This window comes from Lepidochelys kempii, chromosome 27 (genome assembly GCF_965140265.1).
Source record: "Lepidochelys kempii isolate rLepKem1 chromosome 27, rLepKem1.hap2, whole genome shotgun sequence".
NCBI lineage: Eukaryota > Metazoa > Chordata > Testudines > Cheloniidae > Lepidochelys > Lepidochelys kempii.
The window spans coordinates 4,339,226-4,365,315 of record NC_133282.1 but is presented as its reverse complement, the minus strand read 5'-3'; the positions used below and the strand labels follow the sequence as shown (position 1 = coordinate 4,365,315).

Below are 26,090 nucleotides of genomic sequence, written 5' to 3'. Positions count from 1 at the left end.
GTGAGGTCGGGAAGTAATATTTGAAGTGCTCAGATACCATGATTGTCGGGGGAGGAGGGGAGAGAGAGAGGGAACAACAAATACAAGTATCCAGCAGTATCGTGTGCAATGAAACATAGACCGGCCCAATACAATAGCTGGGTAGGAAAGACCAGGGTTTATTTAGAAATACGGTACAGACAAGACACCATTCATTCATTCACTGTTCACTCATCCTTCCTGAAATGGGTACTCTATCTTATCAATAATCAGTGCTTACCACAATCCTCTTATTAGCTAGACCTCATAATCCCTGGTGCTTTGATGGAGAAACTGAGCCAGAACAGTTATATGATTAATCAAGACCACAGAGGGTGTAAATGGTTAAGCCTCGATCAGTCTTTAGGACTTCCTGGCTTAGTCCCAGGTTCAGCCTACACCTCATTAAAAGCACGAGCTGGTTTGTTACTGGAGGATCACTCCTGTGTACCAAGGATGGGTTAGTTATTTTAAGACTAAGCAAGCGCCCTGGAGATCATTTGCTTTGAAGAAAGGGCCTCCATATTTAAAGAATTACATGGAAATTGCAAGCGGTTTCATTTCAATAAAAAAATCCTGTTTGTTCTAAGATATTAGTTGCTTGGCTTCACCTTACACTCTTCTGGATCTCTCAAGAACTGCTCAGCTATCTCTGTATGCAGAGGGACTTTCAAAGTGAGCTAACACAAGCAAAAGCATGACAATTCAGCCGTACGTGCTGGGCCCAAGCCTGCAAGATGCTACATCAATGTGCTGAGTGTGCTCAGCTTCCATTACAGGATCAGGCCTCAGCTGAAGTAGGGAGAGAGACAATGAAGGAAGACTGAAAGGCTGAGAGAGTTTTCTATACCTGTCTTCCTGCATACCGCAGAGCAAGCTTCCCACTCACTAATGCCTGCACATCCTCTGGGCTGGAGAGAGAAGGGAAGGAAACAAGTGTCACTGTGGTTCTAAATACAGATATAACAGTTACCTTTTCCAGCTGAGCCACAACCTTCCTGACTCTCACATGCCTCCACATAAGTGCTGAACAAAATCATCTCACTCAAGTTTTCCATTATAAAACTAAAACGTCTTGGACTTAATTTCTAATAAGAACCTGGGCATTCCCAGGAGACATGAGATTACCAAGGCTCTAATATTAAAGAAATAGAAGCACGGAATTAGTTTAAAAAAAGAAAAACAGCATTGGCCGAGTGTGGTCAGCTGTGAGACTGGAATAGGCAATTCCATTCCTGTTTCAATGTAAGTGTTCGTCCCACAACCTACGTGCCACCTACGTGTTGAGCATGATTTTGCACAGCAACATGTATTTCAATGCAGTGATGGCTTTTGGGCTGTCAATTGAATCGTATCCCTCAAATGCCTCATAAAAGTAGGAGTAGGCTGTTTTCCAGTCCTTTTCTTCTGCTGCATGGATAATGCCTGTTGAGAGAGTGAAAAACAGGCAGAAGTCAAACTCAGTTCTGCATTCAGCTGGAGGCAGATGGAAAGTATGGCTGCTTAATGCTGTATGTTGCACTTTACTGCAAGGGATACTTTCCCTTTAAACTCACTTATTCCTGAAGTCCTCTAAACCCTCATTCTCTCTTCCAAGTAGAGCAAAAGAGATAGATAGCAAGCTCAGAAAAACACGCACAAAAGTTGTGGCTCTAGCAAGATAAAAGCAATAAAGTGCTGAAACATACGTTGCACCTCCTCTGTCTGTTCAGATAATGTCTACAGTACTAGCTTCTCCAAACGACATACATAAGAAAAGTTATGGGACCACTGGAACTGCAAGTTAAAGGCATCTTCCCAAGCTCATTAGTAAAAATGATCACTTAATCAGTTTTGCCTGGTCAGACAGGGATTGTGAGCAACTGAACTACTGCATAAATTTACCACCAGATTGAAATAGGGAAAATTTACAGCTGCAACAAATGGCTGTTTGCTTTTCCCTGAATAGCGGCGGAGCTAGTGCTTTCACTGTTGCCAACTTGTGAGATTTTATTATGACTCTCATGATATTCTGTGTTTTACTTAAAGTTCTACCTCCTGAAATCAAGTGAGTACATGAGATTCTAACCTTTCATTTAAAGAGTTTCTGACCCTTATGGCTGCAGAGGAAAGCTTGAAAATATGACCCAAGTGCACCCAGAAGGCTTGAGAGCCAGAAGGCAAAGAAAAAACCCATAATTTATTTTTAAAATCTAATGATTTTTAAACCATTCATTTTGGGGTTTGATGTGTATACAGTGTTGCCGCTCTCAAAAACATCACAGCAATGAAAGTGGGTTAAGAAAGCAAGCAAGCATGAGTCTCCATGAACAAACTGAGGAGATCAGAGGGCTGAGGAATAGTTATCTAGATCAGTTGTGAGCACCTCTCAAATGTTTGTAAACTGGGTCACATTGACAGCATGACAATTGTGGTAACATGAAGTACCACAATGTCACTACAGACAGGAGCCATATCACAGTCCACTGATGGTCAACCCTCCCTTTCTCTTGAAGGGCTTTACCTGACTGCATGTCCAGTGCTGCCTGCAGTTTGGGTGGGCAGTAGATTGCATTGGCTGTAGTTCGTGCAGAGGTTAAAGCTGCTCTTGCTTTTGGCAGATTGCTCAGGGCATGGTAGGTCTTGCTTTCTAATAGCTGCACTTCAACCAACAGAGCCTTGTCATCCATCTTTTTCAACTCCCGCAGGAGCTGAGATCCTGACAAGAGACATGAACAATAGCATTTGTAACTTGCTCCAAACCGCTCTTTGGTCAGTGGGAGCAAATCAAGATCACTGTGGACAGCACCTCCTTCCCCAAAATAATGCTGCTTTTCAGACATGCATTCAGTGCCTGGAAGAGTTCAGGGTGCTCATGCCCACATTCTGTGGTTCTAAGAAAAAAAAAATGGACGGGAAGCATAATAGTTCAGTCTGGATCCAGAGTACAGTAGTCTTGGATCAAAGTGAGATATGAAAAAACTAGGGACAGTTCTGCATTACAGACAGGAGACCAGTTATTAAGATGGCAGACTTGATACAACACTGAGAATGTAAAGTCTTTGGGTCCCTACTAGGCTGATCAAAGTGTCCTCGTACATAATGCAACTCATTGTTCCCCATATTAGCCTCATTTTTAATTTAGAAGCAGTGAACTATTGCCACCAAGTGGAAACTTACCAAGCTGCAATGCCTCTTGGTACCTCTTTGTATCAAAGTACAAAGACACCAGCCTTGCCTGGAGAAGAGAAAAGGAATTGCTGAGAGGGAAGTCAGAGAAAAGTAACTGATTTTGCAAAATGAAACTTTGTATTCTCATTAATTTGCACTTATTGGCTATGTTAGTGTTCTGCTTTGTATTGTCCAATTCCAAATGCTGTCAGGAAGCTCTGCTGGATCTAAACACAACTGGGAAAATACTCTCCCACCAAGAAAAATTTCTGGCCAAGTTGCCGCAAAAAGTGCAACAAATCTTAGCATCATCATGTTGCCCTGTCACTTGTGCAGATCTGGGGAACATAAAAAAAAGCTCTCTGCATTTACAAAACACTGAATACAGTCAAGTGGAAAATACAAGCCCCCCCTCCCCCCCATACCTCTAGAGCCTGGCGTAGGAAAGTCCTCTTCTCTGATTTGGCCCATTCAATACACTCTAAGCACAGGTCGACCTTAGGGGGAACAAAAAGAAAATCATCTTCCATTCTCTTTGTTACAGGAAGATGATCCAACCAAAACAACGAAATCACTGTTTGATACACAGCAGTGACAAGCAAAATAAAATGGGGAGAAGGTGGTGCTGATTTCAACTGCGCTGTTTAGGCCTATAAGGCGAATCTTACCACATAGATCCAAAGGCCTGTGCTAAACACCAAGTTAACCATTATGTTATGAATGACACCTGGTAGGACACGCACACAAATGCTACGAATTACACCTGGTAGGTCACACACAGTTCGAATCTAGGCTGAGGCACATAAACAAAGTCCACAACTGCCGAGTTCCCAAAAAACACCAAGCTTATTACGCTCGAGCGTGGTGCGCCCGTGCTAGCCAGGAGGGGACCCCAAATACAGATTATACAAAGGTTATATACTCTTTAGCAAAGTATGTTGCCCTCGTGCATCGGAAACCTTAACCAATAAACAAGCCCTTTTCTTATTTACCACCTATCCCTGCTTGGTGCATTCCTCGTGCTAAACTAGTATGTTAATTACACAGCATGGTCCTAAAGCCATGCATCAGCAACTTTTATTATCAGGATGGGAGGCCTCACATCAAAGGCCAGGAGATCGTCAGTCCCTAAACTCCCTAAGAACAGATACCGGGAGTCAAGGCGGGCAGGAGACAAGGAGGATTTCACAGGAATGCAGTATCTAAGGAACACTCCTCCTGGTGCATGATGTGCTTGCTTTTAGACAATGGTGGGCCCCAACCAAAATGGAGTCATATGTGCTAACTTTTCCTTAACAATTACAGACAAATACTAACCTGACTGAGGCGCAGGTTGAAGTCAGTAGCCTCAGAAGCAGAGATTTCACAGTACAGTCAATTATGACATACTTATCCTCTGTGTTTCAGTCAATCTTGGGATCATATACAGCTAAAACAGCCTCACATTAGATACCCTTGAGGTGGGACGTGCATTAAGTTGTATCAAACTTGTGAGACTTCTGTAAAATGAGGACTGTAGCAGGAACCAAGCAGAAGGTATGCATTTAAGCCTGATGTTATAACCTCATGGGAATGTTACAAGAATGGAGATAAAAGGGCTATGTTTAGAATATAAACTATTTAATATCACTAATTTAATCTCATGTCGTGATTGCTAATCACTGTCTGTTACTTGTGGCACCTTAGAGACTAACCAATTTATTTGAGCATAAGCTTTCGTGAGCTACAGCTCACTTCATCGGATGAAGTGCATTGCATCCGATGAAGTGAGCTGTAGCTCACGAAAGCTTATGCTCAAATAAATTGGTTAGTCTCTAAGGTGCCACAAGTACTCCTTTTCTTTTTGCAAATACAGACTAACACAGCTGTTACTCTGAAACCTGTCTGTTACTGTATATTACATGTATTTTAAAAACCCAGAGGATAAGCAAGAGTTTCTCTCTAGCGTAAGTCTCTTGTAGCCCCGATAGGACTACACCAGAAATGAAACAGGACCTCCTCACTCCACTGCACTAGTGGCGGTTTCTCCTCGTGAGAGCAACATGCACTTGTTCCTACAGGTAAGCCCACTGCTGCGAAAGGCACAGTTGAGGTGGTTTTCCTTTGATTTTAGACTTTAATTATATTGATTCAAACAAAATTTGAGAACACAAAATAACAGCCAGTCAACTGCTGAAGTGTCATCCTGTCAGTCAGATACGTGAGGAGGAACTCCCCATGGTCTGTGTGGTCACAGACAGAGCAGAAAATTAAGCATCTAGATCTTATGGTTATGAAGAAAACCCCAGGTGTTAACATATCTTCCTGGCTTCAATGCTATTACTGTTGCTCCTAGCTCTCTCAAAAAGCCGTGGCATGAAATCAAGGCGACTCTAGGCAGTCTCAGCTCGGCTACTCAGGAGCAGTTGTGAAACTGACAAGAACAGTGTCATATCTGCTGCTGGAGAAAGCTATGATCAGTAGCAGAGACAGGCCTGGGAGATATTCAGGGGCAAGGATCAATTACAAATGGAGACTAAAGGAGGGCAGAAGCCACCTCAGCAGGCAAGAGGCTCTGGCACATGAGAAAGCAAGCTCTCTTTTCCAACAGCCCAGTTTAATCACACAGAGATAGAGCCAGTGGCTGAGACAAAGGATGGCACCCCTGAGCCGTATCCGAGATCAGCAATCCCTGCCTTTCCTATCAGCTGGGATCTGGATCACTGGGTTTCTCATGGAGACACTGCCACGGCCATTTCTGGTAGTGCCCCAAATGATATGGGCCTCTGGCTTGTAGAGGTCTGAAGTTTTTCAATCCCTTAGTTACAGGAGTTACCCGAGACCAGAGGAGGATAAAGTATCAGAGCCAGAACGTCAACTCAAGAATCCCTTTCCCACCACGAATCGCTGCCAATTAGCTCTGGAGCAGCAATGCAGCTACTGTATTCCATCAAAGAGGCAGCAGGATTCCTGTAGCGCTGAAACGACCTCTACAGCACACTAATAAAATGCTTCACAGTTATCTGCACTGCTCCAGCTCCTTCCATCCAAGAGGACTTCATAAACAAACATCCCTATGTCAGAGATAAAGGAAGCAGAGGCAGGCAGAAAAGTGACATTTTGTCAGTCACACAAGTTATGTAGAGGTGCTGGGAACAGAATCTAGGTTTCTTGACTCCTTGTCCTGATCTCTAAGATGACTGTGCAACTGGCATCATAGGGTTTCATTTCTCTGTGCTTCCCTATCAAGTATATTTGGCTTATAAATACTTTCTAACTGCCAATCACACAGACTCTACCATCCTGGGGTCAGACAGTATGGTTCTTCTGGCTTGCAAAGAATCACCAATAAAATACTTTTATTGTTGGAGTCCTGGTGGTATTCTTCCCTATACAGAGCTATTTTAATTTTAAATGAAAATGTCTGGATATAGAGAACTATTTGGCCGTAGAGAGACATGACTCTTGAATTCATCTGTAGGTTCCCAAGTTTCCTGTCTTAAGTGTAGTGGTGCATTGTTAAACAGTTGCATGTTTCACTCTAGAAGTGACTGACTATACCTAAGGGAGTGAAGTGATCCTGTGTATAATGATTAAGGTGCTTTAAAAGAGTTACGTAAGATTTAACACCGCCAATTGCCATTAAGCATATGCAAAAAAAATCCCAAACTTTTAGATCATTCAGACAGTGAACTAAAAATGAAAATGAAGTACATTTTAGGTCCCAAACATTAACCAAACTGTTTATGCATAATAAAGTGAGGCCTTCATATAAACACTGGGTAACATTTTCAAAAGTGCGTAAGTGATGTAGAAGCCCAAGTCGCATTTTCAAGTGACATGGTCACTTGCAGCCTAAGTCATTTAGGCACTTTTGAAAATTGTACCTACAATCTCAAGATGGAATAACATGAGAACCAATTGTTTACACCAAGGCACCCTCACCAGCATTAGAGTCCCATCCCAATCAGAACAGATTATAAAGTTAGCATCTCTGATTGGAGCACATCTTATCCCGAAGGATGCAGAACTTAAACTATGCACAAGGATCTCTGCAGCTACCTCTGAAGTAAAAGAGAAGCTGCCTAACAGAGTACAGCAACACTGCACAAATGGAATCTTCTACAAGGGCAGGAACAGTTGGTGGTCACTTCAGATCAAGGGTAGAAAAGTTCACGTAAAGTCAGTATGAGGCAGCAGTTCACTTCATTGTAATAGCAGAAGAATTGGTACGGAAGTAACTTCTCTCCTTGTTGCTCACCAGCTGAAAACAGGTTATACTGTGGAAGTGATGTGCTGGCTCTGAGTGTTTAAAAGGTGCCATATGTATCTACTGGTGTTGCACTGAAGATCTCTGAAGTAATAATTCACTAAGTTTTTGTGGCTTGCTCAGCAGTTCATAGCCCCGGCACCTCTGGGCTTGCTGCATCAGTTATGAAAGTAAAAAAAAAGATCGTTTGAGCCCCGGCACCTAACTGCCTATGGTCTGGCACCTCTTTCATTACAAATTAAGCACTGGCTTCCAAGTATGTCTGGAGCTGAATCTTTTGACTGAATTTGGTGATGTATCCCAGCCATTACTCTGATGCTGGTACAGTACTGTGCTAGCTTAATAAGCAGGGTGATGTCTGCCTTTCAGTGTGTCCATCTTTCTGGACTTATTTTTCCAACTATTTGAACATATACTAGTCTTTCCATAAAAGTTGCTCAGATTTTTCCCCGAGTCCCCCTCATCCTCACTTCCTATCCCACACCAGCAGAAAGTGTCAGCTATACCAAAATCTACAGTCACCTAGTTTGAGGATACTCATAAGCTGGTTGCGCACACCCCCTAAAACAGCCTGAATTAGCTACTTTGCCCAAGAAACCCAGCCTGCAGAGCTAAGGCAAACGGGATGAAACTTAACCAAAGGCTTAATTTAGACTGAATGTTATGAAACCTTTCCTACTGGTGAGATCTATTTGGCTGAGGTAGTCTCCTCAGGGAAAAGATGAAAGCTACATTAAATAGAGAATTGACTATGCTTGATTAGAGAAGGAAACAAAGGCAGGACTCCTGGGCTCCATTCCTTGCTCTGCCACTGTGGGCAAATCACAGTGCCTCAATTGAGCAATCTGTAGTATGGAGTAATACTTGCCTGAAAGAGGTGTTGCAATATGGGGTGCTTTGAGATCATAAGCTGAAAAATGGTAAGTAAAATACACCAATTTCCATCCACCTTCTTAATTTTATAAAACCCAATTATTCTATGAACCATTCCAGACTTAACACACTCACCACTCTGGTCATGTGTTGTGACATATTGCACCTACAGACTGAGCTCTTTGGAGCAGGTATATTGCACCTCATCTAGCATTCTGTACCCTGATCACACTATATAAAATTATTAAAACTGTACATTTAATAGCAGGCAACATGATTCTCAGAAGTTTAGATAGTCCAAGCTAAGAAGTACTTCAGTCCTAGCATACTGAGGTTTCTAGAAAATCAAGTAATTTCTTTCAGTTTACACAGTTATGCATGAATTAGATTGAGAGGAGCCAATATTTTATTATCAGAATATAATCAGATGCATTATAGTGAGCATGTCTTGTGACACATTACAAATTATTCTTCACTGTACAGCAGAACAAATCAGATAGTAGTGCTGTAAGCCTTTGAGGAATGAGCTCATGTCTGAATTCAAGGGGTCTCACCTCCTGTCCTGTAGCTGCCTCCATATCGAGGAACAGATCAAGGAGAGATCGGACTAAACGGGCTGCCTTTGCTTTGCTGATGGAATTCAAGAAGGGTCGAACATACTTCAGAAGTCCTCCAAGTTCTGTATTCAGGACAAATGAGCCATGAAAGAACAACATTTGGGTATTCAAACTACAAGACACACAGTAATCTAATGTTATATTGCAATCTGGGTACTCACTAGGTCTACACACAGCAATATTTATTATACCAAATACTTGAAAAACAGCATATCCTGTAAGTCAGTGGTAAATGATGACTCCCAAGGAAGAGTATATAGTAGATAGATTAGAGCCTGGAAGCCAAGACTTCTGGGTTTTATTAGTGGCTCTGATGCTGACCAATTATGGGACCTCTGGCAAACCACTCCATTTGCCTATTTATAAAAGCATATAATAATACTTACCTCAAGTGTGTTTTAAGGCTCTTAATGTTTGAAAAGTGCTTTGAGATTTTTGGATAAGAGGGGCAATGGAGTTTGTAATGCATGTGTATTCTTTGTCTGCTCTGGTTTAATATTTTAATGTACCCTCCCTCACCCACCTTCACAAGAAATAGGTCAGATTCACAACATAATATACATTCTCAACAGGAAGAATAGTTATGAACATGAAATTTTCCATACATTTTCCATCATGTACATTATTTTAGATCTTAACTTATTTTCCAGTAAACTAATTTTCTGCTCTGCTTATTAGTTTGTACCTTAATTTACACTTATGTAGTGCATCTCAGCTTAGTGTAGTGAATCCCCAACAGATATGGGCTATACAATACAGAGCTCTTAATCCTACACTGTGATAGAATGTGGCAGCGAGAGCATTCAATGCTGCCCACACCACCACACCAGTTTAGGAACGGAAGAGAAGATGTACCCAACTGAACTACCTGGAGGATTTAGGAAGGCAGAGCCATTAGAATTTTGCCAGGACTCAGAGTTAACAGCACTGCTCTTGAGGTAATCACAGGATCTATAGTGACAAGTTGTCCTGGTGTCCGATTACATTCCATCAGAAAGATGACGTTTCCAGCAGCACAGCACCCCCTAGCAGAAAGCTAAAGCATTGGCTCAACACTTAAGGAAGTGTGTCCTTATTTCCTGCACAATCTCCCATCAGGTATTAACGACACCCAACACTGCTTACCCAATCCGACAGGATGACTGCACAAAATGACACAGCTATGGACTATCAATAGTATGCTACGTTTGCATAATTTGCTTAAGTTACCTGATAATCACTTCACAATTCTTACTTTAAACCAAAAAAGGAGAAAACTGAAATCCAAGAATTGGATGAAGGTTTGGTTTTTTTAATCTCTTTATTGAAATTACTATACAAAATGCATTAAGTTCTTGTTGCTTCTCATACATTTCAGTTTTTTTGGGAGTCCAGTAAAGATAGTCAAGAAACAATATTCTTTAATATTGTATGTATTACCATATTTTGTGTTATTGCACAAAAATTCTACCAGCTCTATAAGAATGTGCAGATTGTTTCCTCATACTTTTGGAGGAGTGCACATTTGTTTATTTTTAAACCTTTAATCAATAATTACATCACAAACCAGATTAACATTTTGAATCCTACCCCATGCTTAATTTAAAAGTATTCTATCCCACTTGGTAAAGGTGGTGTGTTACCATTTCCATGTACGGGAAGCAATCATTTTAGCACAAATGAAACCTATTAATCTTAAGTGTCCCTTCGAGTTCAATGGAGGCTATTTTGTAACTTGTAATAATACTTGAGAACCACAAGTCATGAGTATGTTCACAACGCACTGCTAGGATTTATATGAGGAGCATGACAAAGCAGCAGTTAATCTCAATCGCACCCTGCCTGAGATCACTTTGCTCAAGATCCTTCCAATTTAGGAGTTATTATTGACTGTATTTCTCCTACGTTTGAATCTACAGTGACCAGGAACTTTCATTAGTGTCCTGACCTTTCCATAAAAGCAAACAACATTACTACTACTTCACAGGCCAGCAGTGGAAGTAACGAGAGATTACAGCTTTAACGGACCATGATTTTGGTGGCATTCATTCTTAAAACACTCATTCCACTGAAAGCTCCTAAACTTTATAAGCTACCTAAGAGAGGTAAAAGTACTTGTCATTATAGGGAGAAGGCAAAGACATCTCTTCAGTGGCTTGTCTCATAACGAATGCAACCCATCATGACAGCAACAAACTGACAATGGCCTTTTCTCCCAGTGCCACAACAAATAAGAACAGGTTTCAGAGTAGCAGCCGTGTTAGTCTGCATCCGCAAAAAGAAAAGGAGTACTCGTGGCACCTTAGAGACAGCTCACGAAACCTTACGCTCAAATAAATTTGTTGGCCTCTAAGGTGCCACAAGCACCACTCTTTCTTTTAACAAATAAGAAGTTTGCCAAATATAGAATAAAACCTCTAACAACCTTCCCTCCTGCAGTTAAAAGGGCTGCCTCTGGATTGGCCCATTGGACTTAGGAGGAAGGGAGCATATAGGCTGAAGTGACACAGCAGATGCAATGATGACATGAAGACACTATGTTCTTCCTTGCTCCCTGACGCAGCCTGTTTTCCCACTGAACATATCAGGCAAGGCTTGTTTCCCTCCAGACATGATCCTGCATACTTAGCTTTGGGTCATATTACTAAATTAGCTAGTAATTTCTTGTCTTCTTCAGGCCCCACCCCCCACCCCCCTTTCAAAATCCATCAGTTTCTCAAGTAACACAAGGCACTACCTCATCTCCTGGGCACAATGCCTCTGCAGCATCCCCTGGCTGGTCAGGACCAACTCAAACATAGGTCTTCTGCACAAAGATGCAGAATGCTAATAGGCCAAAATTCCTAAAAAAACAGGATTTTCAGGTTAAACATTCAGAGAACATAAATATTGCACCTGATTTAAATAGCCTTGCCCAACCCTGCCAGGTAATTCATCAAGTTTTATTTCACTAGAGATCTGACTCAAAAGGAGGCCTAGAATGTTGAGTCACTGGGAGCAAGACAATAAATCCATACATTTCACTAATTTGTGGCTGAGGGATTATAAATTCATGCCCACAAGCTGCGAGTTCCAACAGAAATTTCTTTCCCATTGGAATTACTGATAACTATTTTTAGTATTTTTTAAGTAAGTGTAGTGTTGGTAAGGAGGGACTGACTGACAGCCCTAGACAACTGGAACAGCTGCCATGAAATATTAAGTCTGCTGCTCCATCACAGGAAAAAGGCAATCACACACTACAATGCCATTCACCAAATCCCTGACCTGAGGGAACAATGCCAATCCTACGGTGATGAGCAACAGTATAAGATTGGATTGATGAAGGGGTAAATTAGTCCCTATGCCAGTTTATTTCTTAGCCTCTGCCAAGACAGATGATAATGGATCAATTGCAGCAATGCTTTTTGTAACAAGAACATTTGTCCATTAGGAACAGACTACCAATTTATTTCATGTTAACAGCAGTTTAGTGGCATGAGGGACAGTTTTAACCTTCAAACCCTACCAAATCAGGCTTTATCTTCCTTTCCTAAACTGTTGTTGTGTCTGACTTACAGAACCTTTCTTCTCTAGGAAATTAAGATCACTTCACTCCACCCCTAGAATTTTTAATTATTGTCCAGAATTTGCAGGAGACATCCCGCTTGCTAGAATCTATACTACAAACTTCGCATAACACTCCCAACTGTAGTACTGGAGACATTTTGAGTGCGACTCTCCACAAACTTTACAGCACAGTGTTGGGTTCTCAGTCGGGAAACTAGGAAGCTTTGATCCTTAAGGGATTTAGGGGAGACAATCAGTATGGCTGAAATGCTATAAATCTTTGACTCAATTTGTTTTGCAGTAGTTATAACTAATTCCCTGCCTGCTTTTAAAATCCTCTTTTCACCAAGGCTTTTGGGAGGAATAAAGAGCAATACCAGTGACAAGAGGAAAATGTCCTCTGGAAAATACCAGTAGCAGAGCAAAATTTATAAGTTTAATCAGTTTCATTCCTGCTGTTTATAACACAATGAAACAGTGAAATTTTCAAGCAACTCATCAATTTTTAGGCAGCAGAACAGAAATGTGGAGGTCAAATTCAGAGATATAAGCGTAGACCCTTAGACTGCAGGGAGTATTTTACCCCAGCCTGATGTGAAAGTGAGCGTAACTCACTTACAAAGGACCTGGAAGAAGGCACAAGATATGACAATTTAGGATCTAGCCCAGGGGTCTCATACACACGGCCCGCAGGGTTCTTTCGTGAGGCCCACCAAGCTCCCCGCACCCCCCAGCCACGCGTCCCCACCGCCCCTCTGCCTACCTGTGGCGCTGCAAGCCCGGCGCCGCTCCCTGAAGCGGCGGGAAACATGCCCCTGCAGCCCCGGGTGGGGGAAGAGGGCTCCATGTGTTGCTCTTGCTTCCAGGCACCGCCCTCCACAGCTCCCATTGGCCGGGAACGGGGAACCGCAGCCAATGGGAGCTTCGGGGGAGGTACCTGGAGGAGCAGCAAGAGCAGTACTTGGAGCCCTGTACCCCCCCGCCCCCCGGGACATGGTTCCAGCTGCTTCCTGGAGCGGAGCAGAGTGGTGCGGGGCCAGGGCAGGCAGGCAGTGAGCCTGCCCTGGCGCCTGCCACTGCCACCTCAGAGCCAATCTAGGTAAGCGGCACTGGGCCAGAGCCCGCACCCCAAACCCCTCCTGAACCCCGCATCCCAACTCCCTGCCCTGAGCCCCTGCCGCACCCCACACACCTCCTGCACTCCCTGCCCTGAGCGCCCTGCTGCACTCCACACACCTCCTGCACCCCACATCCCAACTCCCTGCCCCTTTGGGGAAGGGTTTGGAATGGGGGCAGGGAAGGGGTGGGAAGAGGCGGGGCCTCATGAAAGGGGTGGCGTGGGGGCAGGGCCAAGGACAGCAAGGGGAGAGTGTCAGTGATGTAGCCCTTGGTCCAATGCACTAGTCCTCATGTGGCCCTCATGGTCATTTGAGTTTGAGACCCCTGATCTAGCCTAAGAGTAATTTACATGCACCCTTCCGATTTTGCTATCTTCACACCGTGGATGACAGAAAAAGTGGCCGCGTCACTTCCACCAGGTTGAGGAGTAGAAAGAGGCATCACCTCTTTCTTCCTACCTCAGCCTCCCAGCAGAGCTCTGGGAAGCCCAAAACCTTCAGCCTGTCCTGATCCGGTGTATGTATTAAATGAGCTTCTCTGAGTGCTAGTAAATCCTCTCTTCCTTCCCAATCTTTCAGAGCATCCTTGCAGTTCTCACTAGTGGGCATCTGGTACATAAAATTTTGACTTTCAATCAAGCACCAATTTATAGAATTTGTACTAGTCTCAATTGAGAAGTGTTTTGGTTTGGTGATACTCTTGTTAACCAGCGATCCTAGGAGGTCACCCAAAGTGCATTACGTTGTTTGTAAAGTCTCCGGTCTTCAACTTTTATGAATCAACAACACCTAGAACAGTTTATTCCATTTTCTCTACAACTAACTGATTTATTTTTAAAGGAGGGAACTAATTTTGTATTGGTGTCATCTTAAGTTACCAGTTCAGAAAGGAACAGTTTCTTTGCATTTAGGGCAACACTGGAAACAATCCACTCTGCCACAAGCTATGTTCAATTGCAAATCAGAATGTCTAGAATACTCAGACATACCTAATTTAGTACCCACATATAAACCAAAAAGCTAAAATATGTATTTATTTATGTTAAGTGAGGAATAAAGCATCTGACTTTCAGAACAGACCTAAAACTGATCAATTATTATTTAAGACCCCTCAGCACTTTTTAAGAGAGACTGCGGTGTTGACCAGGACAGCAGAATTAAACTCCATTGGTTCATTACATTCTGGTCTCTTACACTTTCCAAACAACTTCAGTTTGTTTTTAAAAAGTACATGTTCCACATTATGTCCTGAATTATGGTTGCATACGGCTAAACTGCTGCCTGGCTACATCTGCAGCGGACGGAGTGAACTTTGTCTGAAGTTGGTGTATCAATTTGTGAAGTCCTTTTGGATGAAAAGTGCTCAATAAATGCAAGATCATTATTCTCCAGCAAAAAACTGCTGAACTTTCACTGTAACAAGCATGCTATCTTAGAACTTTCCAGGGAAACCGAAGATAGGAATATAACTGAACCAAACAATTACCAATAGAGACATTTCACCCATTCCTCTCCTTTCATACATCTCCAAAAGAAAGACTGTCACATCTTCTCTTATGTAGAGCTGGTTGGGAATTTCCCAACACATTTTTCCATCAGTAAATGTTAATTTTTTCAAAACAATCACCCAATTCAAAAGCTTTTGAAAAATAATTTAAATTCTTGAGGTATCCCTTTTCAACGTTTTCCTCAATGAAAAGTTTTGAATAAAAAAAATCAACTTTTAATGTTGAACTGGTTAATTTCTGCTAAGTGCAGGTTTCTTTTTAAAAAGGCTGAAGTCCCCAGTGTAAAGGGGGAGCTAGGGGAGTATGTGTGTGTGGGGGGGGGGCGGGGGGCCTAGGTTTTTTTTAAAGATTTATTGGTTTGCAAAAATTTCAGATTAACTTCAGAACAGGAAAAAAAAGTTTCCAAATTTCAAAGACTCACGGAATAGGAAGTAGCTCCCTCCACCCCAGCTCTACTCTTATATTTACATCTCCCTACAGACCCATGAACTTGCGTGTACATGCATGTTACAAGAATTCCAATTAGTCAGAATTTGGGCTTACCTTCCGCCTGTCCGGTCTTAGCAAGAAGCGCCCCCAGTTCCAGGATGCTCTGCTCTTTAACTTGTACTGCCTCCTCATCATTTTCCTGGACATCACGCTTCACTAGAAGAAAGTGGAACAATACCATTTCAATCAAAACACAGAATCTACATAATTAGTTAAGTTTTTCACTTCTTTCCAGAAACTAACTAGTGTGTCAGGTAACAATGGAGTCAATATGGCTGGAAAATTTATTACATAGAAATGTTAGGTTTAGAAAGCTTAAAAACAGTTAATTATCTAGACTTTACAAACAGTTGCATCTAGCGGACAAAGTTTCTCGTGTCCTGAAAACAGGTCAGATTTCAGATTCATAAAGCATCACTAAGACCTTTCCAGCTGTTCAACAAGCACTGTTCTAAAACAAGCATCTATTGTTGCACCATAAGGAGTGCTCTAATAAATGACATCTTCTAAATGTTGACATCAAGCGTAGAACCTGCAAGCTGGGTAAAAAAATACTCCCTTATTGCTTGGTGTTAGGATCCTTGTTTTTACTGCTGTTGTGTGTAATGTTGCAATCGCTTGGCCAAAGCTCCACAAAAAAAATAACGCTAAGGCTGCATGAAGCTGTGAAATTAATCTGTTTGCACTTCCATGTCAGATACTGCAGGCATTACAGGCTCTCAGCTGCAAAAGTTGGAGCTGTCTCTCCTCAAAGGTTTTCATACCTTTTGCTACTACTTAGTGCTTTACAAATATTAAATCAACAACTGTGAGACAAGTATCCCCATCTTTCAGATGAGGAAACAGAAGAACAGAAATATGAAGAAATTTACTTGACTGAGACTTGAGTTGGGATTCCTTGCTTACTTGTGCAGCACTACAGCTAGGATTAGAATTCAGAAGTTCCTACTTCTCACTCCACAGAACAAGACCTTATGCCCCAGTAACTTAATATGCTCAGTATCATAAGCAAAGTCATTTTGTTTTCCCCACCACAGAAGGTCTAATTATAGTAAAAGAAATACCCACTGCCTTAAAAAAAATAGCCTACTATAGCTTGTCACATCTCTCAGCTGATTACCAATGGTACCACAAACTATTACTTTTGACTAGGACTGACTTGACAAGAAGTAATAAGTATGCTTAACAGATCTGGAAGATGCCAAGCAGTACCTTAACTAGTGCAGGGGTAGGCAACCTATGGCACGCGTCCCATTATTTACTTTACATACAACAATAGTTCAGTTATATATTAAAGACTTATAGAAGGAGACCTTCTAAAAGCATTAAAATGTATTACTGACATGCGAAACCTTAGAGTGAATAAATGAAGACTCAGCACACCACTTCTGAAAGGTTGCCGACCCCTGAGCTAGTGTGTCACATCTCTAGTTAACTTCACAGAATAAGCAAGCTTCTCAGGAACCCTAACCCTAAAAATCAGACCACACAAATGTGTATATTATTTAGTTTACAGCGTGGACCTCATTGTTTGCCCCAGGCCACCAATGCAACAGCAAGACATATTATGTTTTCATGTGTTTCCTTCCATAGTGTCTCTTTTTTTAATATGTAGTTCACCACCTGCAGAATAGCCACCTGAGAGGTCTATTTTGAGATTATACAGTAGCCAAGGAGACATTTAACTGCCAAACACACAGCACCAGTATTTGTTCAAAGCCTATCCTCAGAAATAAGTCACCTATTACAAAGAATCCAGAATTACTGATTTATTTGGCTGTTCATTTCTAGGGCTTCTTCTCTCCCCATCCCATGATCTACATTACAAATACATTCTGAGGACCTGAATTAAACATGGTTGTCCCCTGACATAACTAGGCCACTGCTCCATTTTGTAGTTTTCGCATGTCCCTGACACTGCTAAATCCTTGAGACAGTCCCCCATGACATTTGTAGTGCAGGAAGGTAGCACAAATAAAAACAAAGTGGATTTCTGAAACAAAAAAAGTTACACTGAAGATTTCTGTAGGACTTCTTCAGCCAGAATCTAGGATTCCAGTTCAACTGTTTTTACGTATGCTTTGTTTAGCACTCAGCATTACCAACACTTTCACCTGAGGTTATTTTTGCACTGCAAAACATTCATGTATCCTAAAAGGCAATTCAAGTAGCATTATGTTTGATACTATACAAGAAAAACATACTTTCAGCAGAACTCCTGAGACCTTAAGGGTGGCAAACACTAGACAACTAGTGCAGACCTCCCTCTGCTGACCTAACTTACTATACCACTCACATGCTACAGTCATGGAAACTACTGAAACCCCAAACAGACCGTATCCTAAGTGGACTCTCACTGGTTGCTATTGGGATGCACTGTTCATGACACTCAGTATGAAGCAGTGTTCATGGATTTTTCCAATCTGACAATTGTATGGCTTTCCCAGTTCTATGGTATGCCACCATAGCATGAGCTGAATAGTAACATCCAAGGGGTAAGCAACAGCTTACCCTCTTTTTATTAAAGAAAACTTTCAAGCATGGAGAGATACAGCAAAACAGCATCTGCTCCCCACCCAAACTCAAATTAAATTTGCACAACTATGAAAAAATGCTCTGTAACCCATTAGTGCTTAATCCACAAATTGTATTCTCTCTCCCCCCTTCACAGAAGGGACTGCGAGTCTGGCCAGCGCTCCAAGGCAAGGGCAGTTTCCCACCCTGGGTTCAAGTGCGCTGTTGGGAATCATTCACAAGCACACCCCTCTGATCTCTAGGTTACTCCTCAGCTGAGGCGGTCATCCTCCCGCCTGGCCGGTAGCCCGAGATCCGGCCATGCCGCCCTAACAGGACTGTCGCACAACAACAACTACACGCCACCCACCGTGGCCTCAGAAGCCCGTGGCACTTCAGAGCCGCTTACCCGAGCAAGCAGCGGGTGGAAGCGAGACAGAAACAGACCCCGCGTCACGCTCAACCCCCGGCCCCGCGACGGGGAGAGCGGCAGAGACCAGACCCGCGGGCCCCACAGCAGGGAGGCGCTGTTCAGAGACCCCCAGCTGAAGGGAGCGGAGAGGGTCGGCGCCGTGCCCCGGGGAGAGCGGGCTGACAGCAGGGTCACCCCCCAAGTCTCCCCCGGACCGGGAGAGACACTGCGCGGGCTCCACACCACGGCGGGCTGCGGGGGGGTGTCACCCCCCCTTCCCAGAGCCTCGCTGGCTTGCCCGGGGGAGGAGAAAGGCCAGCCCCGGCCGGCAGCGGAGGGGGGCTGCCCCTGCCCGCCATGGGGAGCGCGCCCGGGGGGGGTCGCCCCCCCGCCGACGGCAAAGACCGGGGCCTCTTTAAGCCCCCGCCGAGCCGGGACCCCAGGCCCGAGCCCCACGCGCTGCCCGGGAGGGCGAAGCGGGGCCGGCGCCCCGGCCCTGCCCCAGCGTGAGTCAGCAGCGGCCGGGGGCCGGGGGCCTCGCTCCCGCCGCGGGCTGCGGCCTTGCGCCCCCCCGGCTCCCACGGTGAGTCAGCAGCCGGCACGGCCGGTCCCCCGCGCCGCCGCCGGGCCGAGGAGCGCGGGCCGCGGGCCGGCCCCGCCGCCAGCCCCGGGCCGCTCACCGATGGAGTGCAGGATCCCGATGGAGGCCTCGCGGTCGGTGGAGAGCAGGGACTGGGCTCGCTGGAACTCCAACACCGCCGCCGCCGCCATCTTAGCCGCTCGCTCGCTCGCTCCTCACGCCGAGGCCGGAAAGAGGCGGCCGGGCGCGCCGCCCCTTCCTGCAGCGGGGCATGCCGGGACCTGTAGGCCGCGCCGGGCGGAAGGGGCGCGCGGGGCATGCCGGGACCTGTAGGCCGCGCCGGGCGGAAAGGGCGCGTGGGGCATGCCGGGACCTGTAGGCCGCGCCGGAAGGGGCGCGCGGGCCGGCCTGGAGGGGTCTGATGGGAGAGAGGGGCCACGTGGGGCGCTGGTGTGGGGCTGGGGCCGTGTGTGGCGGTGGTATGGGGTCAGGGGAGGGGCTTTGTGCGGCGCTGGTATGGGGCAGGGGCCATGTGGGGCGGTGGTATGGGGTCAGGGGAGGGGCTTTGTGGGGCTGGGTGAGACGGGCCATGTGGGGCGCTGGTATGGGGCTGGGGCCATGTGGGGCGGTGGTATGGGGTCAGGGGAGGGGCTTTGTGGGGCTGGGTGAGACGGGCCATGTGGGGAGCTGGTATGGGGCTGGGGCCATGTGGGGGGCTGGTATGGGGTCAGGGGAGGGGCTTTGTGGGGCTGGGTGAGACGGGCCATGTGGGGCGCTGGTATGGGGCTGGGGCCATGTGGGGCGCTGGTATGGGGTCAGTGAGAGGGGCTTTGTGGGGCTGGGTGAGACGGGCCATGTGGGGCGCTGGTATGGGGCTGGGGCCATGTGGGGCGCTGGTATGGGGTCAGTGAGAGGGGCTTTGTGGGGCACTGGTATGGGGCTATGGGAGGGACTTGGGAAGACTGAGCGTGATACATTTATGAGGGGTGGTATGATGAGACTGCCTGCAATGGCATGTGGCCCATGTATGGCTGTTAGTAGCCCATCTCTCCAACAGCTGGAGATGGGGCACTAGTTGTGGAGGGTTCTGAGTTCAGTTTGATCACGTTCAATCCGTCCTTCAGCCCTCGTATAGATTGCGCCAATCACACACATCTTCCAGTCTTTGCTTATCCTGACCTTCCTTCTCCCCATGTGGCCAGTCCTTTTCATGATAAAATCTTCACACGAATCCCATCTCTTTGGAGGTCGACTGAGCGATTGTTTCAGTTCCCGTGGATTCCCTCTGAGTTACTATGGGGAATTCTTTCCCAGGTGTCTTGCTGCTGGGTCTTGCCCACGTGCTCGGGGTCCTACTGATCACCATATTTGGGGTCGGGAAGGAATTTTCCCCCAGGTCAGATTGGCGGAGACCCTGGCGGGGGGGTTTCACCTTCCGCTACAGCATAGGGAATGGATCACTTGCAGGTTAAAACCAGAATAAATGGTGGATTCTCTGTAACTTGAAGTCTTTAAACCAGGCTTTGAGGACTTCAGTAACTCAGTCAGAGATTACAGGCCTGTTAAAGGAGGGAATGGGTGAGAATCTGTGGCCTGTGTTGTGCAGGAGATCAGACTAGATGGTCTCTTCTGGCCTTAAAGTCTATGAGTCTATAAGGGATAAGGGAAGGGGTTTGGTGGCTTTGAAGGAAGAGTCGTGATTAAATGAGACAAGACTCTATGTCAGTGGTTCTCAACTAATCAGCCCACAATGGGTTACCTGGGCCACAGGTTGAGAACCAAAGCATGCCCCCACAGACCCCTATGCCCAGCGCCTCCTGCCCAGAGACCCCTCCACAAAGTGGGGCCCTGGGTTGGGTCCCAGCATCAGGGACCCTGGACCCCACTGTATGGAACTGGGCAGCAGCCCCAATACTGGACCCGGCCACGCTGGGCCAGCTGGCAAGGCAGCTGGGTGGCAGCCTGGACCCTGACCCTAGGGCCAGCTGGCAAACCCGACGCTGACCCTGGAACCTCTGTGGGACTGTCCAGGTGGGCAGCCCCGGACTCCGCCATGCAGGGCTGTCCGGGTAGCAGCCCTGAGCCCCACTGGGTCCCGCCTTGCCACCAGCCACCTGACCAGGGTAGTGACGGTGATTGTGAAATGCTCAGGGAGATCAGAGAGGCTGCAAGGGCAGAAAATGCAATAATAATGGGATTTTAACTATCCTCATATTGTGTGGGTTGCATTGCTTCAGAAAGGGATGAAGAGAGAAAATTTCTAGACACCCTAATTGAGTGCTGTCCTGGAACCCACAAGGGGAGAGGCAATTCTTAATGTAGTCCTAAATGGAGCACTGGATCCAAACTAGGAGTTGGGCATAGCCGATCTGCTTGGTGACAGCAACCATCATGTAATTAAATGTAACATTCTTGAAAGGGGAAAAGTGGCAAAGAAATCCACTACAGTAGCATTTAACTTTCAAAATGAGGAAATTAGTTAAATGGAAATTAAAAGGAACAGTCACAAGGGTGAAATGTCTGCAAAATGCCTGGAGACTATTATAAATGTATACCCCAAATAAAAAAAAAATCAGTAAGAGGACCAAAAAAAAGTGCCACTGTAGCTAAACAGTGGAGTAAAAGAGGCATTTAGAGGAAAAAAGGCATCCTTTAAAAATTGGAAGTCAAATTCTAGTGAGGAAAATAAGAGCATAAAGTCTGGCAAGTGTAAAAGTATAATAAGGAAGGCCAAGAAAGAATTTGAAGAGCAGCTAGCTAAGGCAACAAAAACTAACAGCAAACAAAAAATAAAATAAAAATAAGTACATCAGAAGCAGGAAGCCTGCCAAACAGTCAGCGGGGCCCCTGGATGATCAAGGGACTAGAAGAGCACTCAAGAAGTCAAGGTCATTGTGGAGAAGCAAAAATGAATTATTTGCATTGATCTTCACTGCAGAGTAAAAGGAGGAGAACCCACTACAGCTGAGCCATTTTTTTTAGGTGACAAATCTGAGGAACTGTCCCAGAGTGAGGTGTCAATAGAGGAGAGTTTGGAATACATTGATAAACGAGTAAGTCACAAGGACCAGATGGGATTCACCCGAGAGTTCTGAAAGAACTAAAATATGAAATTGAAGAATTTCTAATTTCGTGCTTAAATCAGCCTTTGTTCCAGGTGACTGACAGAGAGCGAATGTGATGCCGATTTTTAAAAAAGGGGTGATCCTGGCAATTACAGGTTGTAAGCCTTAACTTCAGTACCAGGCAAACTGATTGAATCTACAGTAAAGAACAGAATTGTGAGACACATAGGTAAATACAAAGTTGTGGAAGAGTCAACACACCTTTTGTAAAGGGAAATGTAGTAGAATTCTTTGAGGGTGTCAACGAGCATGTGGATATCATGTATACTGTTTGAAAGCTTTTGGATGTTTGAAAGCTTTTGATGAGGTCTCTCACCAAAGACTCTTAAGCAAAGTAGGTAGTCATGAGATAAGAGGGAAAGGCCTATCAAGGATCAGTAACTGGTTAAAAGATAGGAAACAAACGGTATGAATAAATGGTCAGTTTTCACAGTGGAGAGAGGTAAATAGCAGGGTCTGTAATGTCTGAGGTCTTTTTCTGCAGCCATATTAGGAGAGCAGCAGCCATGATCCAAGAAGCAGAAAGTTACATCTCATGTTCCACCTAAATTACAACAACATAATATTAAATTAAAACAATGTAATATTGGGCTGTTAAGAAGGTGATCCCACCACCAGTGTTCCCTCTAATTTTTTCCACATGTGCACGGAATAAATTTTGTTATGTGCACCAATATGGAGGTGAAGTGTGACACATTACCTTCATATTGGTGCACATAACAAAAGTCATGTGGTGGGCCTGGGGCCGAGGTGTTCAGAGTGTGGGAGAGGGCTCAGGGCTGGGGCCGAGGGTTGGGATGCATGGGGGTGAGGGCTCCGGCTGGGGGTGCAGGCTTTGGGGTGGGGCCAGTCGATGAGGGGCTTAGGGCTGGCATGGAGGTCACCCTGCTGAGCCCCCTGTGGCCAGGTATGGTGCTGTTACTTCACACCTTTAAGATCCCTCAGCCGCAGCTTTGGGAGGTAAAGCCTGGGAGAACAATTGTTCTGTTTCTTTTTACCTCTTGGATTGTTATTTCTGGAGGTGACTTTAACTCTTGTGGTCAGGTACAGGAGCGTGTGAGCAGGGAGGGGGTGGGAAGGGGCATTAATGGACCAGGGGAGCAGATGTTCAAATGCTATTTACATTAGTGTGAAAAGCTGACTTGAAAGCTGGTTTTTGGAAGAGGATTTGGAGGGCATGACTCGGAAGCAGGGGCATGGGAAGAATGGTGGACATATATTTTTAGAGGGGCAAGGAGGAGTAGAATTCACAAGCTGTACATGCAGAAGAGAGTGAAGTGTGTATGTTCCAGGCCATCCTGCTTGAGGTATTGGGTCACTTATTGGGGCAGGTCGCTTTGCATTTGCATATGGCCATTCGGTGTGAAGGGGGTGGGGGTCTTGGAAGTAGAATCCGAGGATCTTGGAAGTAATGAGTGCTGGCAGTCAGGTGGGCGGGGGAAAGAGGCCTGGGTTTTTTCACTTCCTTGCTCAGTTTGAGGATTCAGAGTCAGTAACGGGGGTTTATCCCTCCGTGGCAAGCTGGAAGGCAGAGAGGAAGTGAAGCCGGCGTTCAAGTATCAGGCCAAGAAGAGGCGGACTCCGAAAACGAAGAGACAGCACCTGAACGCTTTGGCACAGAAGAGGCAGCAAGGCCGAGGAGAAGGAAATGGGGACAGCAGGAAATGAGGGAGTTAAAAAGACGTGTTGAGCTTGTGTCATCAAGAGTGGCTGCAGAGTCTCCGAGCAGCCATGCTCTAGGAGAGGGAACCCTTCAGAGCCACAGCCTTGACCAGGGACACAGGGTGGGGTGGGGTGGGGTGGGAGATGGCAGGGAAGGAGCAGAAGCCTCCTGATGCAGCTGTCAGGAGGAAGAGCAATCATCTCAGGAAGAGGGAGGAGACTAATAGTCAAGGGAAAGCAGTCGCTGCTGGAGTGAAAGTAAAGACCAACTGGCACCAGATTTCTGCCTATCCCAATGAGAGGGAGGAGGCCAGGGACACGATGGTTTGAGAAATGCAGAAGGGAGGTACACCAGAAGCCTTGAGGAGATGCTGGATGTGATCCAAGTTTATTATGCCCAGTTGCTTGCGGAGAACTAGAGGCGGAGCTCTTCTTGACCTGCTGCTCACAAACCGGGTAGAATTAGTGGGGGAAGCAAAAGTGGATGGGAACCTGGGAGGCAGTGACCATGAGATGGTCGAGTTCAGGATCCTGACACAAGGAAGAAAGGAAAGCAGCAGAATACGGACCCTGGACTTCAGAAAAGCAGACTTTGACTCCCTCAGGGAACTGATGGGCAAGATCCCCTGGGAGAATAACATGAGGGGGAAAGGAGTCCAGGAGAGCTGGCTGTATTTTAAAGAAGCCTTATTGAGGTTACAGGGACGAACCATCCCGATGTGTAGAAAGAATAGTAAATATGGCAGGCGACCAACTTGGCTTAACAGTGAAATCCTTGCTGATCTTAAACACAAAAAAGAAGCTAACAAGAAGTGGAAGATTGGACAAATGACCAGGGATGAGTATATAAATATTGCTTGGGCATGTAGGAATGAAATCAGGAAGGCTAAATCACACCTGGAGTTGCAGCTAGCGAGGGATGTTAAGAGTAACAAGAAGGGTTTCTTCAGGTATGTTGGCAACAAGAAGAAAGCCAAGGAAAGTGTGGGCCCCTTACTAAATGAGGGAGGCAACCTAGTGACAGAGGATGTGGAAAAAGCTAATGTACTCAATGCTTTTTTTGCCTCTGTCTTCACGAACAAGGTCAGCTCCCAGACTGCTGCACTGGGCAGCACAGCATGGGGAGGAGGTAGCCAGCCCTCTGTGGAGAAAGAAGGGGTTCAGGACTATTTAGAAAAACTGGACATGCACAAGTCCATGGGGCCGGATGCGTTGCATCCGAGAGTGCTAAAGGAATTGGCGGATGTGATCGCAGAGACACTGGTCATTATCTTTGAAAACTCATGGCGATCGGGGGAAGTCCCGGAAGACTGGAAAAAGGCTAATGTAATGCCCATCTTTAAAAAAGGGAAGAAGGATGATCCTGGGAACTACAGGCCGGTCAGCCTCACCTCAGTCACCAGAAAAATCATGGAGCATGTCCTCAAGGAATCAATTCTGAAGCACTTAGAGGAGAGGAAAGTGATCAGGAACAGTCAGCATGGATTCACCAAGGGAAAGTCATGCCTGACTAATCTAATTGCCTTCTATGATGAGATAACTGGTTCTGTGGATGAAGGGAAAGCAGTGGACGTGTTATTCCTCGACTTTAGCAAAGCTTTTGGCACGGTCTCCCACAGTATTCTTGACAGCAAGTTAAAGAAGTATGGGCTGGATGGATGCACTACAAGGTGGGTAGAAAGTTGGCTAGATTGTCGGGCTCAACGGGTAGTGATCAATGGCTCCATGTCTAGCTGGCAGCCGGTATCTAGCGGAGTGCCCCAAGGGTCGGTCCTGGGGCCGGTTTTGTTCAATATCTTCATTAATGATCTGGAGGATGGTGTGGATTGCACCCTCAGCAAGTTTGCGGATGACACTAAACTGGAAGGAGTGGTAGATACGCTGGAGGGTAGGGATAGGATACAGAGGGACCTAGACAAATTGGAGGATTGGGCCAAAAGAAATCTGATGAGGTTCAACAAGGACAAGTGCAGAGTCCTGCATTTAGGACGGAAGAATCCAATGAACCGCTACAGACTAGGGACCGAATGGCTAGGCAACAGTTCTGCAGAGAAGGACCTAGGGGTGACAGTGGACGAGAAGCTGGATATGAGTCAACAGCGTGCCCTTGTTGCCAAGAAGGCCAATGGAATTTTGGGATGTATAAGTAGGGGCATTGCCAGCAGATCGAGGGATGTGATCGTTCCCCTCTATTCGACATTGGTGAGGCCTCATCTGGAGTACTGTGTCCAGTTTTGGGCCCCACAC

At 45.5% G+C, this 26,090-nt stretch overlaps 1 protein-coding gene across 2 annotated transcripts in view; it reads right to left on the bottom strand.

Moving 5' to 3' along the window:
- The window catches only part of PSMD11 (proteasome 26S subunit, non-ATPase 11), a 29,435-nt gene extending 10,125 nt beyond the window's left edge, over nucleotides 1–19,310 (bottom strand). For both annotated transcript variants that reach the window (XM_073326210.1, XM_073326212.1), the window contains exons 1-8: nucleotides 19,157–19,310; nucleotides 15,605–15,706; nucleotides 8,845–8,969; nucleotides 3,594–3,665; nucleotides 3,178–3,235; nucleotides 2,522–2,716; nucleotides 1,299–1,443; nucleotides 869–929 (exon numbers count right to left, since the gene is read on the bottom strand). In XM_073326210.1, coding sequence (XP_073182311.1) covers nucleotides 869–929; nucleotides 1,299–1,443; nucleotides 2,522–2,716; nucleotides 3,178–3,235; nucleotides 3,594–3,665; nucleotides 8,845–8,969; nucleotides 15,605–15,706; nucleotides 19,157–19,247 — 849 coding nt within the window. In that variant the 5' untranslated portion in view covers nucleotides 19,248–19,310. The remainder of the gene's footprint in view (nucleotides 1–868; nucleotides 930–1,298; nucleotides 1,444–2,521; nucleotides 2,717–3,177; nucleotides 3,236–3,593; nucleotides 3,666–8,844; nucleotides 8,970–15,604; nucleotides 15,707–19,156) is intronic.
- Nucleotides 19,311–26,090: the final 6,780 nt, after the last annotated feature.